The sequence below is a fragment of the Cheilinus undulatus genome, linkage group 13 (assembly GCF_018320785.1).
Source record: "Cheilinus undulatus linkage group 13, ASM1832078v1, whole genome shotgun sequence".
Taxonomy (NCBI): domain Eukaryota; kingdom Metazoa; phylum Chordata; class Actinopteri; order Labriformes; family Labridae; genus Cheilinus; species Cheilinus undulatus.
The window spans coordinates 16780848-16797392 of NC_054877.1; the positions used below are offsets into that span (position 1 = coordinate 16780848).

The 16545-nt window shown below is 38.3% G+C and overlaps 1 protein-coding gene across 1 annotated transcript in view; it reads right to left on the minus strand.

Moving 5' to 3' along the window:
• si:ch211-106h4.4 (MAM and LDL-receptor class A domain-containing protein 1) overlaps positions 1 to 14975 on the minus strand; it is a 42201-nt gene extending 27226 nt beyond the window's left edge. The window contains exons 1-19 of the mRNA XM_041803013.1: positions 14868 to 14975; positions 12696 to 12912; positions 10123 to 10269; positions 9833 to 9957; positions 9304 to 9541; positions 8757 to 9025; positions 7177 to 7267; positions 6934 to 7080; positions 6721 to 6852; positions 5018 to 5151; positions 4659 to 4827; positions 2612 to 2731; positions 2181 to 2338; positions 1969 to 2064; positions 1785 to 1875; positions 1576 to 1695; positions 881 to 983; positions 654 to 804; positions 302 to 521 (exon numbers count right to left, since the gene is read on the minus strand). Of these exons, the coding sequence (XP_041658947.1) occupies positions 302 to 521; positions 654 to 804; positions 881 to 983; positions 1576 to 1695; positions 1785 to 1875; positions 1969 to 2064; positions 2181 to 2338; positions 2612 to 2731; positions 4659 to 4827; positions 5018 to 5151; positions 6721 to 6852; positions 6934 to 7080; positions 7177 to 7267; positions 8757 to 9025; positions 9304 to 9541; positions 9833 to 9957; positions 10123 to 10269; positions 12696 to 12912; positions 14868 to 14975 (2836 nt within the window). The remainder of the gene's footprint in view (positions 1 to 301; positions 522 to 653; positions 805 to 880; positions 984 to 1575; positions 1696 to 1784; positions 1876 to 1968; positions 2065 to 2180; positions 2339 to 2611; positions 2732 to 4658; positions 4828 to 5017; positions 5152 to 6720; positions 6853 to 6933; positions 7081 to 7176; positions 7268 to 8756; positions 9026 to 9303; positions 9542 to 9832; positions 9958 to 10122; positions 10270 to 12695; positions 12913 to 14867) is intronic.
• Positions 14976 to 16545: the final 1570 nt, after the last annotated feature.

The following is a 16545-nucleotide window of genomic DNA, read 5'->3' on the forward strand; positions in this document are numbered from 1 at the left end:
CAGAGAAAGGAAGACATAATGTCAGAAAGGGACAAGTGTTAGTGACAAAAAGAGAGGATAATAGGTTAAAATTAATGTCGCTTGTGTCTATGGACTCTTCTATTGTGAAGCCATGCTGTTGTGATGGATGCAGAATGTGGATCAGCATTATCTTGCTGAAATATGCAAGGTCTTCCCTTAAAGAGACGTTTGGATGGGAGCATACGTCCCTCTAAAACCTCATTCTACTCTTCAGCATTGATAGTGCCTTTCCAGATGTGTAAGCTGAGATCCGTACGGAGCCTTTTGTTCCGATTCATACCCTCTGGTGTTTGTGTGGTGTGGTCGGTTGGTGGCCCCTGGAAGCCGCCATTGGCCAGCACCCAGTCATGACCATCTTTTTCGTGGATGTTGATCCAGGTGCACAGTCCTGATTCAAAGTCACAGCTGACTGGAGGACTGCAGGCCCCATCGCTCACAGAAACATCATCTAATTTCACTGCAGAGTTAGAGCCTGACACATGGACCGTGCTAAACACCACCTGAAGAAAGACATGAGCAGTTTAGGAAATTGTGCCAAAGTGATCAGAGCACTTTATTGGCTTCAAATACTGTAATTGTTTCTGTAGAGAGGCATTAAGAAAGAAAAGGGACTGTTTCAACAATATGCATACATAGAATTTGGTAGGAGAGGACACAGTGACCTCTGCCACCTCCCAGTCTGAAGTGGGCGCTCCAGATCGCTGCCAAAGTGCATCACCTGTCTCGCCGTTCAGCATCATGTGAACTGAAAGGCTATGAGAAGGCCCTGCAGGTAACCAGTACCTGAACAAAAAATCCATATGTAAACACTGAAATGAGCATCAGACATCAGGGTGCGTAATGGCAGCACTGGACTCACCAGAAGCGAACACACATCTCTTTAGCTGAGTTCACCTCAGGTGTGAGCAGCTGAGCTACTTCATCCTGCGATGAGTCTGAAGACATCACAGTCATGTAGAAACCTGGAGCAAAAGGAATACAGTTGTAAAATTTTTGACTTTGATACTTTTAAACACTACTTATTCTTAAACTAAACAATCTGTAATTTTTAAAGATTATTTTGGGGCATTTTTGCCTTCATGTTAGTTGGGAGAGATAGATCAGAGTTAAATGGAACGAAACTCCTCTGTCATTTTTTAACTGTCTTAAGCAAAAGAAAAAGAGCACCTATGCATAAATGTGTTTTGCTACAGAAAATTACCAGTTTTGGCTGCCTGTCCCACTTCTGTTCCTGTGTCAGTATTTTCTGATTTTTACTGTCATATTGCATTTTTAAAAACATGGTATTGTGGCAATCCTAAAAAAGAACTGAAGCTTTTTTTGTACGGTGTTTTTACATACTATACATGTCTCACTCTGATATTATTCTACAGTACTGTGAACTGAAAGTATGATAATGGTAGAAAGCTATTCAGCATGAGTCTGGCTCTGCTTAAGGTATCTGCCTGTTACAAGAAGTTTTACATCTTACAACTGTTTCTTTACTAAATATTGCTCATCTGATAAAAGGTACAGCTGGGTTTTCTCAGTTGGTTGATACAGAGCACAACTCACCATTTTCAGTTCCATAGGTGTGATCCACCTGATGTTTTGCACCTTTTTGGCGACCCCATCGACCTTTATGCCCCACATCATTCTCAAAGCCACACAGGTTAGAGTCAAAACCACATAAATCTAAAAAGGTGTAAAAAAAAAAAAGATAAATTAGTTGTCATCTCTGTTATGTTTTGGCTTCCTGTTAACATATAACTATGTTCAAATACCTTTATTATTGCACATCCCCTCCCTTACTGTTATGTCGTCCATAGCAATGAATCCTTTACTGTTAGTGTCTCTATGGCCAGTGAAAATGATCTGTGGAGAAAGAAGGAATACAAAACAAAGACTGAAAATGAAGATTTCTCAAATAGAAAAAATATCAAAAAAGGAGCTGAAGGAAAGTTTCACCCGTGTTGTGTAGTTCATGCTGATAGTGACTTGTGTGTTAGTCCACTCTGGATCCTGGCTTCCTTTGCGAGTCCAGGCAAAAACTTCAGAAGATTCCTTCAACAAAAAAAAAACAAAAACAAAAAAAAAAAGGGGAAACAGCTCAAAAGTCATGGCGCCGAAACCCAAAACCAGAATAAAAAAGCTGAGGCCATACTGGGGTTTCTACATACTGTCTGAACCAGCAGGTCCAGGCTGGATACTGAAGGCCCGAGCATGTAATACCAGAATCCAACACAGATATGAGATGAGGTTACATGAGTCACAGGAAAAGAGATGGCTGCTTTCTCTCCATCCTTTGATCCAGATCCGTTCAGTAGTAAGAAGAGACCTTGTTGGACAGACGACATGGAGAGGCTACCGGACTGTAAGGCACATCACTAACACAGCTAAACTCCAGATCAGGGTTCTTTTTGTCAAGTTGGTCACTGATGGACAGAGCTTGATTAATCTTTTAATAATATAGTATGTGACATGTTGATAGTTTGAACTAGAGATGGGACAAAGCATTGATAAAATAATGTATCAATATGATACAATTATTAAAGTATAAATGGAGTACACAGTGAATGTTGTTGCTTATGTTAAGGACATTAGTCAATACCTTGATTATTTCCAATTGTGTGATCATACTGAGGTCCATCCCACGGCTGGTCCATTTGTAGTCCACTGCTCAGAGTCCAGTTCACACCATCACCAACCTCCTGGTCCCAACTACACAGACCTATTTTACAAGGTATGATTTAAAATATGAAAACACTTTTTAATTGCATATACAATGAAATAAATAGAACATTAATTATACACTTTAAGTTTCTTAATTTCCTTATTTAAACCTTGAAATGTGGGTCTAAAGTTAAAGTTACCTGTAACAACATTAAAGATATACAGTGCTTAACAAATTTATTAGACCACCTGTCATAATTGTCTCAAAGACCATCCAGCATCGTGAAATGTTTTAATGCAGATTCTTTCATTTTCAGTGAGCTCTCCACGTTTTGCCATTTTGAACAGGAATGAGGGATTTCAAACTGAATTCACCCACATTTGAGCCGGCTCACTGGGCTTCTCTGAGAAGTCAGAAATTAATCAAGCATAACATTCAACCACTTAAACTATTTTTTTCTGTTCAGGAATGCAAGTAAATAACAATAATTTGACATATTAATCAAGAAATTATAATGTGCTTTACTATTTTTACACTTTTTTGTAAATCAGTACATTTGAAAATTCATGGATAACAATAATAATTATATTTTAGCATTAAAACATCATTTGGGTTGAAGAGCTTCTACATATTGGTGTATTAACCATTGCAGAAACATAAAAAATGATTTTGGTAATTATCAATTCTATTAATTTAGGTCAGCTGTGGCATAAAGCTTACCTTGTTTAGGGTTAGGGTGGTCTAATAAATTCGTTAAGTATTGTAAAGTTCATGGATTTGAGTCTTTAATTTTAAGTTTTGACTCCGTCTTTTATATGACTTAGAACACGGCTTGTTCATCAAAGTTGAAGAGACATATGAGGAAGTACAGGCTTTCAGTTCTTCAGAAAAATATGAATAAGTCAGACAAGCCAGATTTACCGCAGCATTTTTTTCTTAAGTGATTCTGCTTTTAGAACATTTTTAGATTTTTAGAACATTTAGCAAAGTCACAACAAACACTCCTTTATGATGAGCTGTCCTTCAAGTAAATTTCAATGTTTACTGATACTTTTCTTGTGATTTACAAAGGGCACAAGCCTTTTTTTGGCAACTACTGTATAATCATTATAACCTGCTGATCGGATATATACATTATACTATATAATGTATATAATATAATTTAGATCAGTGGGTTTCAAACGTTTTTTGCCCAAAGCCCCCCTAAGAATCCCAAGGCACCAGTGTTTGTTTCCATCTAATATAGCCTGTTCAACAGATGCTCACATATCTTTAGTTGTTGTAAAATTGTAGTATTAACATATGATTCTACAATTTCCCACGGTACACCAAAACTTGCCTCCACACTATTTGAAAACTAACAAACTATATTATAAGTTGCACAAGTTTAGAAGATGTAGACGGTTTTGGGGTGTCTCTAAGAGGGAATAAAAAATTTAAACTGTCTTCCTGTGTGAAATTTTCAGCTGCCTTCAGTAAAGCTTACAAGGTATAGTTTCTGTGTAGCCAACAGTTGTAATTGTAAGGATGACGGACAGTCCAAACTTGTTTGAGTCCCTTCGCTGGTCATTTGCCATCTTAAATTAAGGAGTCTTTAAAATCAAACCAGTGCTAGACATGATTTATTTACTTGTCAGTGCAGCTCTTAACATGTAGGATTATTACCTTATAAGGGAGAAAATGCAGGGAAAAGACTAAAAAGTGGCACCAACCCCAGCTGGTTTGGTCTGTTTTTATCTATCAGCTTATGGTTACAAGTGAAGCAGCTGCTTACACCACTCAACGAATGGAGGCACATTTTCCCTGGCATTAGATTTCATACAATGTTTGACGGGAATTGCTGCACTTGCAGTAATGACAATATGTATTTCAGCATTTTATACAAGTACATCGCACCAGTATGTAGAGTGCAGCCAAGTTTTTGCAAGTCCTATACACTGAATTTTATGGTAATACAATACATCAACTATTTACTCTGGGTCACCTTGTTCAAAAGTGCAGTCCATGATGGAGGTGGGAGCAGTGGTGGTGGTGGGGGGGTTCACAGTAGTTGTAGGTATTATGTCCTTGCAGGACATGTCCCTGATGATGTGGACATCATCCAGAGAGAAGCTTCCATCTTTCGACTCTTGACTGCTAGCTTGTAAAATAATCTGCAAAAGGGATGATAGTTGAGTAAGAAATTTCCAACTTAATCTGCGTATATCTATATATCTATATACGCGTATATCTATCTATCTATCTATCTATCTATCTATCTATATATATATATATATATATATATATATATATATATAAATATAAATATATATATAATCTGCGAAGTGACACATTACCACTTACCTGGTGAGGCCCTGATGAATTGTAATCCACTCTGGCTTGGATCCATGACTCATTTGTGAATCCATTTGTGCTCCATACAGCACGCATTTCAGTGCTCTCGTTCACAAACAATGTCAGTGTAATGTATGAGGGCCCTGGAAGCACAGAGTCATCATCAAATGACCAGAGCATGTATTTGTATACAAGCTTTTAAAAATATTTGCCTCTGTGTACATTATCAGAATCAGAAATCCTTTATTGTCATCGTATAAAAATAGAACAAAAGTAGCAGTGCAACCCCAGGGTTGCATTTCATTCAAATGTAAAAACCTAAAACGTAGTGCCAAAATAAGAGACCTGTATGCACGTCTCAGCCATAAGCAGGGTCAAGGTTTCTTTTTAGGTCATTTTGATGGACAACAGATGAACAGCAGTTGCATATAGGCAAAGTGGACAGCCTTCTCCTTGAACCCAAACACTTCTTTTTGTACTCGAAACAGCATCATGGTTACCGTGTCTTGTTACAATAAACAGTCTAGCATCAGAAGTCTATGGCAGACATCACTTGTTCTAAAAGAGGCTTCACACTCACATATACCAGTCAGCCTCTGTCAAAAGAAACATCTTATCATTTGTTATAACTAATATAATCTACCAAATATGTACAGTAATGTAAGTTATAAAAACCCATACAAAAATCACAGTCACAGGACATTCAGTAATAAATAAAACAAGTGTAAAAGTACATGAATGTAGTATAAAAGTAAGATGAAATTATTCAAAGTGCAGAAAAACAAAATGAAGTGTTTAGTGGAGGGTAGAATGGCAGCAGTAAACATTATCTGAGAGGGCCAAAAGCCACTTTACCTTTGTGCACCACTATCTTTGCATATCATCATGGCAACTTTTCTGGTTTTCAAACCAAACTGAGTATTAAAGCCTGAAGACACAATGTTGTGTCTCACTTGAGTAGCTTGTGGTTGGGTAGTCCTTCTATTCAATGCCATTTGACAGTAATGAACGTTTGATATAAAATAACTTATTAGCTGTTAGAAGCCAACACTAAGTTAGAGGCACAAATGTATGACTTTTAACAATGTTGTGACCTTTAGGCCAGTGAGTCCAACTTTAGTAAATTATTCCCGGTTGCTCCTGGAGTAGTTTCACCCCATAAAAGAACTAGTTTCACCTCTAATAACCTGAGCAAACACTAGCATGTCAAGCAATCGGTAGATTGTGGGTTCGATCCTGGATTTGCATGAATGGGATTAGATAATACTGATGGCCAATTCTCCATAGCAAACTCTGCCATCAGTGTATGAATGAGGATTGAATGGAATTCAAGGGTATGAATGGTGAGTTGTGACCTGCGATGTAAAGAGTCTAGTGACTAGAAAATCCATTTACCATTTCACCAAGTGAATTGGGCTTTTTGAACACATAAGACTTGATTAACATACTTTAGCCTATGTATAATGTATCTCATCTCAAAAGTTGGGCTCTGAGGTGCTCAGTGGCTCTTTGGACACATGATGGTTATTATATTATGAAGTGACCTGATAAACTGAATCAAAAGAAACACTGTAGTGTGATTTGAACTGAAATGGCTCAGTTCACACAGTTACAACTGTCCACAGCAATATTCTGAAATAGTCTTGTTGTGTTGCATCAGAAATCTTTGGATTTAACAGGGCTTTTCTGACTTAGAAATAGGGTATACTCACTATCACTGCTCCACCCCTGGGCTTGGTGCCACATCTCCAGACAAGCTTGGTCCACTGCCTGCATGGTCTCACTCTCCAGTAGGGCAATTTCTGCTTTTTCAGACTCAAAGGGACTGAAATAAGCAAAATGGCCTACAGAGAAAAAAATAAAACTACTTAAAATATATATTGAAATTGATTATCAACAGTAAACGTTTGCATATGGTCACTTACCCTGGGCAGAATTGGTAGTGTGGTCTCTCCTTGGAATGAATGCATGTGGTATTTCACTGTCACCTGACAGCCAGTCCCAGTCCACTCCAGACTCTGCTGTAGGACTGTTCACCCAACCACACAAGTCCATTTCAAAGTCACAAAAACCTGTAAATAATTACACAGATATAATATAAATCCATGTATGCATGGATAAATCAGAAACATATCAATCTTAAAATTTTAGTAGAAGCCGTCACTTACCAGGTGGGGGGCATGCACCGTTTAGGACAGTGAGGTCATCAAGAGCGATATCTCTCCAAGGTTCATCACCAACCACTGCTTCAAACACAACCTTGGGAACACAATCACAACATATTTCAAGTCAAAGAATACCCCCTATTTTCTAATTGTGTAGCTGTAAGATAACATAACTGTGGCTAATGTCCCTGGATGTGGCCAGGAGAGAAAAATTGGCAAAAAGAATGCAATGCAGGATAGCTGGAATGGTGGATAAACATCCTCAGTCAACTTCCACACAAATTCAGGCTGTCCTGCAGCCTCAGGGTGCAAAAGTGTCAGCTCGGATCATACGTTGTCATCTGAATGAGATGAAGCACTATGGCAGGAGACCGAGGAGAACCTCACTGCTGACAAAGAGACATAAAAAAGCCGGACTGGAGTTTGCAAAAATGTACCTGAGTAAGCCTCAATCCTTCTGGGAGAACATTTTGAGGACAGATGAGACTAAGATAGAGCTTTTTGGAAAAGCATGTCATTCTACCGTTAAAAGAAAATGGAATGAGGCCTACAAAGAAAAGAACAGTACCTACAGTCAAACATGGTGGAGGTTCAAAGATGTTTTGGGGTTGTTTTGCTGCCTCTGGCACTGGGTGCCTTAACTATGTGCAATGAATCATGAAATCTGAAGATTATCAAAAGATTTTGGGCCGCAATGTAGGGCCTAGTGTCAGAAATTTGGGTCTGTGTCAGAGGTCATGGGTGTTCCAGCAGGACAATGACCCCAAACATTCCTCAAAAAGCACCAAGAAATGGTTGGAGACAAAGCACTAGAGAGTTCTGAAGTGGCCAGCAATGAGTCTGGATCTAAATCACATTGAACACCTATGGAGAGATCTCAAAATTGCAGTTGCAAGAAGCACCCTTCAAATCTGAGGGACCTGGAGCAGTTTGCAAAGGAAGCATGGCCCAAAAATTCCAGTTGAGAGGTGTAAGAATCTTGTTGATGGTTATAGGAAGCGATTGGTTTCAGTTATTTCTTCCCAAGGGTGTGCAACCAAATATTAAGTTGAGGGTGCCAACAATTTTGTCTGGCCCATTTTTTTGAGTTTTGTGTAAAATTATGTCAATTTTGGCTTTTTCTTCTCCTTTTTTGAGTTGTTCCAGTGCACATAAAGGAAATAAACATGTGTATACCAAAAACATTTGTAATTCCAACAATTTGCAGGAGAAATGGTGTTTTTTCTGGAAAAATTCCAGGGGTGCCAATACTTTTGTCATTGCTCAGAGGTACCTAAGAGCAGTCAGGGGACCGTCAGCTACGATGTAGAGATCTGTGCCACCCTTCAACAGTATACCTGCTTGGGTGTAAAGAATCCAAATGCATATACACATATGTTTACTCTATCTGACTTTATTTGGCTTAACTCAAAGAAAAAGGGAAAGAGCAAGAGAATTTCAAGTACAAAACATATGCAGTTTACAACTGAAAAAACATAACATTTAAAAACTTTTTCAACAGCAGAAAATATATACGATTTGCCAATTATTTACAGTTTTTTTGTCCCTGTCTGAAAACCTACTGCTAGGTTACTGTACTGTACCTGATACTTGTCACGGGGGCTGAGGAGCGTCACTCTCCCATGCCTCCAGTGCATCCCCTGATCTCCTCTTCTGATCCAGAGCTGTACTGGGGCAATGCTGTTGTCATGTGTTTGGAGGTAAACATTAAGTTCCCCCACTCCACTTCCCTCCATGTAGTACCAGAACATTAAGCACTCTCCTTCAGGAGGGGTGGGATCTGATAGAGTCGTCATCACTGCACCTTTGGACCCCTCAGGGTGAGCCCACAGCTGGGCGCTCAGATAATAACCTTCATGTAACATGGAGATATGCAAAAAAACATGTATCAAATAAAAGTGTATTTACATAGTACATTAAAAACAACCACAGCTTAACCAAAGCGCTGTACAGACTTAAAACACTTGTAAGAGGACACATCTGAGTAAAAACTCAGTATGATAGAGTAAAATACAGCTGTAAAATCAAAACATCTGGATGTACAACACCAGCTGAATTAAAGTTCAACAGTAGGAATGGGATCACAAAGCACACTAACCAGCTAAGACTGCATCATAAGAAGTGACAAACCTTGCTCTGTCCCCAGGGTGTGATCTGCTGCAGGACTTGATGAGTTTGAGGGTTTTGTTGCTCCAGTCACGCGAGTCCAAGTGAAATCTGCAGACGGCTGAGGCTGCATACCACAGAGAGAGCCCTGAAAGGTGCACTCTCTCTCTGCAGGGCATGATCCATTCTCACTGCTGGTCACTATAATGTTATCAATTGCTATGCTGCCTTGATCCCCATCCACCACAGCTTCTATAATGAACTGGAAAAGACACACATTTCATTTAACTCATGAGTCTGACATCATTTTAAGACACATTTAATTTTCTACAGTTTTAACATCAATGCCAAAGGGAAATAAATGTACAATGAAAATGCATACAAGCTGGTCAGTTATAAGACACAATTGAAAAAAAAGTTTCATAATGAATCTTGATAACTGTCTTTCTGACTCTTAACGGGAAAGTCGATGCTCAGTCACAATAAATGAATCACTAAAATCTCTGTGATAGCCCTTAAAGTAATCTAGATAAAATAATAAGAACACAAATACCTGTATTGGTTTTTCACTGTTGAATGTAAGATCTGCAAATCTCCATTTGTTTCCTTGGGTGCCACTTCTCATCCATACAACTGTCTCTGCCTCATCAGAACGCTTTGAAATGAACTTTAGTGAACCTGAAGGTACAGGAACATTCATATAATTCAATTGGATGAATGCATACATGTTCTGGAGAAGAAAACCAAAAATGGTTAAAAAAAAAGAGCCTTTTGTGATTAAAATGAAAAATTTTCTGTGGAATTAACAGTTTCATGAATAAGATGATCGTCAGGGACCCTTACCCACACTGTTGCCAAACATGTGATACCAAAAGCTCACACATGTCACTCGGTCTGCAGGCAGAGGGAAGCTGATGAGCCTGGCTGCTGGTGGGGAATTCATGGATTTATGGATATAGATGGATTCAGCATTTATTAACATGTAGTAGCCTGTGGAGGAAAATAAAACATATGAAATCTTTCTTTGCATTACAAGTTGGGAAAAATAAAAATGACACAAGCTAATTTTGTCATCTTTTTTTAAAAAAATAATCCAGTTCTTCAACCTTATCAAAAATGCAGTTATTCCTATCATATTTAAAGTATTGAAATGTGCAACATTGCAACAGTTTTGCACTGAAATACCCAACTTACTTAAGAAATTATTAAACCTACTTATTTTATTCTATTCATATTAACAGTGGCAATGTCCAGTATTTTGATATACCTAAAACAACCAGAGGGCAAAATTAACCCACTTGCACTGTTCAATACTCTTGAACAGTGCAAGTGGGTAAATTTTGCAGTTTTGACTGATCCTAAAATTCCCCCACCATTAGATTATTTTTCAGTCAAAGCACTGAGCAAATCCGTTGTTCACATTCAAGAATGTCTTCTTTTTTTTTGTCCCGGTATCCACATTGAATGTTTATCCATGACTTCTGATTGGCAGAGCAGTAAAAGAAAGAAAGTTTTCCATGGTATCATCTCTTGTGTATCAGCTGGTGTTAAATAAAACAGAGGGGAAATTAAGGGTCTTTATAGGGTAAATTGTACCCGCATGGCAGAAATGTCAGTGACTGTATGTAGAATTCTATCAATACAACACAAGATATAATTAAAGAACAGCCTTTTTGGTTGTGTTGCATTGTTGTGACCTTAATTGTTAAATTGAATTACTTTTAAATTGTATTACTTTTCACCTCGTTTGCTTGTTTGAATTGAAGATACAATATGTAAGATTTTCTATATTATATAAGTATTTATTAAAAATATCAATACTAACTACACTACATTAAATATTACCAAAGTGGCTTCCATAGGTTGTTAGTTGTGAGTTCTCCCCAACTCAGCATTGACAGAGAGGTTAAGAACAGCAGTCTTCTGCTGCCTCCCTCTCAAAACTAGTTCTTGTTTTGAACTGAGGACTCTCAATTAAATGGTACCTCATAGTGTGTATTTACAAATCAGAAACCTGACTTTTTTTTTCATTCATTCATTTCTTATTATGACAGAGAAATGCACTTAAAAGTGTGTTATGTGGAGCCTTATTTACTCTCCGTGGCTCCCTGGTCTCCTGCTACCTCTGCATGCAGCACACCTGAGTTCACTCTGCCATCAGAGGGAAGGTTTGGATAGAGAGGAGCAGGGGGAGCATGGCAGAGAGAGACACACACTCTGGACATGGCAGCTTGAGGTTTTCCCTCCATTTTAAGTTATATTTTTTCTCGTTATCCAAGGTTTTTTTTTTCATTCTTATCTCAGCATGTTTAGATTGTTGGGTTATTTTAGTTTGGGCTGTAGTTTGCTGGTAGTCTTGTTTTTGCTGTTTCTTTTCACTTTTGATAAGTTAGCTTTTTGGTTAGCCAGCCTTAGTGGGAGGTGGGGTGCTTTGACGGCCCATTGCAAGGTTGGCCATGCCTGTCCCCCTTTTTTGTTCTTTTTGGCTGGCGCCTACAGCCCTTTTTATTTCACTGATTTATTAACTGATTGATTTTGTGTTAAATAAAGCTTGGTATATTATTTGAAACTCAAACTGTTTGTCTGTGTCCTTTGCATATGTTACTGGTCTCTTTTTGTTGGAGCCTTATTTTGTGGTTTAATTCAATTATTTTAAGAGGCCGTAACAAAGTGCACTTCTGTGTTGAAACCAAGCCCAGAGCATACGCCCATCCCTGAATCCCAGAGCAAATGTGCATTCTGGGACAGCTTCCAGTGTGAACAAAGAAGTGCACTTTTAAGTGTATTTCTCCTTCATTATGAGAAATTTATGAATAAAAACAAACAAAAAACCCTGCCAATTGTCTGTTTCGTAAATATGCCTTATGAGGTGTCATTTTTATTGTCCTCAATTCAAAATAAACAGTAAACAGCGAGGATGTGTGGGGCTGGGCAGCACTGGCCTGTACTTGCCATATTGTATTATTGTTTTGATTGAAAGCTCACAGAATACTGTGAATAAAATTGTGCAGAATAATACAACATATTCTAATGTAAAGGTGAACCTAATGGGGTTTTGATAAAACACACAACATAAACATGTTAACAGTTCATGCTCCTGGGGTTGAATAACTATGTGTAAGTGCTGCTGGTTTATGAACCTGGAGGCCAAACATACAGCTGCACTGTGGCCCCAAAGTCTGCAGGTTTTTCTCATTGGCAGTTACATTGAAGTAATGGAGTATTATGAGCATGACTCATTCTTATTTCAAACCAAATGATAAGAACCTGAACTCTTTAACCATACTTTTAACTAAATTAAACTAAGGTTTGAGGCTTCAGATGTCATGGTAAATTTTCCTAAAATATAATTTATCATCAAACCATTGGCTAATTGTTCAAATGAAATCATCTTTTCATGAAAATACAATTCTCACCATTTCCAGAGGGTCCATCAGTAAATCCCCCATCACTCCTTTTCCACAACAGACTGGCAGTAAAATCATGGTACCATGAACATGTGTCATTTTCAAAATCACATGTGAGTCTGTCTGATCCTGCTGGGATGTCTCCCTCTGAGCAGCTCTCAAACAGTATATCGTCCAGCATCACTTCTTTGACAGCCGAAAATGGAGGGCTGAATGAAAACTGTAACTGCATAAAGAAAAGAGTTAGAGTCTTTATTAGTTGCTCCTAATATAAATATTGAAAATGATGCATGGAGAAGCATCAGAATAAACACTCTTGAATCACAAAATGTCTCCATAGAGTCCATTCTCTTGTCTCTTTTGATTGAACTGTTTAATAAAGCCCCTGGAGGAAATTAGATGTTGTGTAATAACAGGAAACAGGGATGATAAAGTACAATAAAGGGCTGAGGTAATGGACAATAAAAGCAGGTAATCTACACCCTTGATCTGCATCAAACTGAAGCTCCACACAGATAAGAATAATTAGAAAGAGAGGTAAAAAGTGCATGTCAAATCTTAAGCCATGTATTTTGAACACAAATGGTCAGTCAAATAATTCAGAAATAACCCAGCAAATGAGCCACTACATGAGGTGCAGTTAGTAGAGACTGTAAACCAGTTAAGTGTGAGACAACATTTAGACAGTCCCTTTATCAGCTGAAGGACCACAGATTTATAAAACCTTACCATCGAAATAAAAAAAAACACAACTGACTTCAAAGCATTCAAAACATCATATCAACAGCATATCTGTGAACACTTAGCAACCTGTTTGATGTTTTAAATTTATTATATTACTCCTCTTTTTAGTTTTTTCTTAGATTTAATTTCACTTACTGCTCTTATTTGTTATTTTTAGTCATTGCCTTCAATCTGCATATTTATGTCTGCTTCACTGTATGATTTTATGCATGATAGTGGCTGCCTGTCTGCAGTATTTCTGCTCTGTTAGTGCTGTTTTTATGCACCTACATATGGTGCAGAACTTCTAAGCATGTTAGGGCCCAAAACCGAGGCTGAATAAGGCGTGGAATGGCGAGTAAGCCTGCCTGAGGCCACCTTTAGGTGAGAAGGAGGATTGACACAACCCAGGGCATGCTCTGGATGCCCTTGCATATTACAAAGAGCATGGGAAAAATAATCTTTAAAAAAAAAAAAAAAATAACAGTGACCACACCTTGAGGGCACAGTAAGAAGTGGATGTGGAGAGTAAGCACAGCTCCCTTCCAGGCCTGGGTTGTGGCACATGGAGGCCAGTGGTGAGCGGCCTACATGCCTAAAACTTGTGCAGATGACTGTATGTGGCTAGATGTCTTGCATGGATTGTACTCTAATTAGATGCAACAATGCCCATGTACTGTTTCTGAAAATAGACTGATTAATATGTAAATAAATCAATAAAGCCTGGCATTGTTTGATTCCTTCAGATAAAACTGTGACACACTATTTTTACTTTGCTTTGGCTTCTGATCTGAGCTCTGACACTCAGAGTTCCCAGAACATTTTGGGGTTCTACATGAGGATTACTATGGTAGTCTAAATAATCAAGATATCTTACAGGTGTTTTGTATAACTGGTGGTGTTTTCACACAAACTTCTGAAATTTTGAGGTTTTTATTTTAGTAATGCCAGGGTGTGCACAAAATACTTGTAGATATTACTCAGACAGTCACTCAACAGATTGCAGTCAACGTTGTTGTGATGCATATTCAAACTTTTTGGGAAGTTTACACACGGCTTTATGCAAAGAGCTCTGTATGTTCAGGGATATTCAAACCAATGGCATATGCTACGGCGAAGATTCAACAGAAAATTACACATCAGGCTTTAGAAAGCAATTATGCACCCCAAGAAAGCATTCATGTTTGTATTAGAACATTTGACCCAGACTTGACTCCTTTGAATTCTATATTATTTTCTTAGACCAAGTAAGGGTTTGTTGAGTACCTTAGCTGACCCATAGAGCTTTATGTGTCACAGAAACTTCTGCTTTTTAAATTCTTCACTCTGTGTGAGAGTCAAACAATTTTGTTTTTTAGACAAAAAGAGCATGCATTGGTCTTTTCTGCAGCACTGTATTTTCCTCACTGACCTGGGTTAGTGCTTGCATTCTGATAACAAAGAGGATATTTCACTGACCTTATATCCCCCTGGCTGATTACCAATGAAGGCTGTGGACTTCTCCCAACCATCAGTGTCACTTTTAGAAATCTCAACCAGCTTAGTCTCTGAGGAGCCTCTAAACATCGTTAGTATGAGGGATGATCTTGATGGTGATGACGAGAAATCGTAAATGTGGTACCAAAAGCTGAAAAAAAAACAGACAACTGTTTTAATACAACCAACAAAGCAAATAGGGTTTAGAGAAATAGAAAAATAACGATTGTGAAGGGTTAGATAACTTTAGTACCTGATCTGGCATCCCAAAGCTGCTTGACTGTTAACCGAATACTCCAAATTAGCCTTTGAAAAGAAACCACCTTGTTTCCCATCTATATGCATGACATGCCCTGAATCCAGCAGAGAAATATAAAACAAAAGCACCATTTACACAGTAGATCAAAGGATGTAATCAAAAATCTTATCCGAGATTTATAATGCTGTCAGGAACAAGACAGGAAGTGAATATTTACCCCACGGACTTTCTGTGGTGTGGTCGTGTCCTGGTACTGAGGTGACGTTTGCTGTCTGCCATCTCCAGTGATAAGACTCGTCACTGGTGTCGTTCCAACCACAGGAGTGATGCTCAAAGTCACAAGTCCCTTAAAAAGCAGTGGGGACGAGGTAGGCAGGGTGAAAAGTTCATTCAGAGAGAATCAAAGTCAAGGGACTGTTTAATAACTTGTGAGCATTCTTGTTCCCAGTCACATGATGTTCATTGCTTTTACTGCATCTGTTGCATTTTTCTTTAGTTCAGTCAGGACCACTTTGCCAAGAGAAACACATGATTTGCAGTTATATTTTTTTCTTTATCAGCAGCTATTAACTAGCACTTATTGCCATTTTTTAATATTTTGCAGTGTTGCTGCGCTGGGAACCTGTCAGTTAAATATAAACTAGGCTGTATTGAAAAAGCTTCACAGTAAACTTTCAGCGTACCACAAAACTCCTCATCCGAGCCATCTTTACAGTCCCTCTTAAAATCGCAGACGACTAGAGCAGGAACACACTCTTCAGATTTACAGCTGAACTCCTCATCAGTGCAGGAGGACACGATGACTAACAACACTGTAAAGAAAGTTTATAACAAAGAGATAAGCAGAAAAGAAAGCGTGAGAGAAACGTCAAAAAATGTTTCAAGAACACTGTGACTGCACAGCTAGTTTGGTGAATTTCTTCATATCTTTAAACTTCTTAGTCTACCAGTATCATATCAATAATGAACACTTCCACAAAGTTAAACAGAACAGTAATACAGAGTTATAAATATACTTCAAACATACTCCCTTACCTGGCAGCAGAACAAGTACGTCCTTCATATTTGGAGAAAAAATGTTTCATTGAAATAAAGCCTGATGAGGAGAGATCCTTGCAGCATGGTCAGCACCCTCAGCAACACTCTGATTAATACTTTGTGCCAGTTATTTGAGATCAACTTATCACAACAACTGAGTGTGAGACGTGACTTGTTATCTGTAAATTCCAGCTTAAAGTCCATGTACTCAGTCAGCTGCTTTACATTTCCGCTGTGTGATTTTATGACATCCGTCCCTTATTTCTGCAGCTTAGAGAACCTCATGTTTTATTGATGACTGATAACTGCACCAGATGACAGTCAAGTCGTATAAGTAATGAACATGGCTGACATTTTATGCCA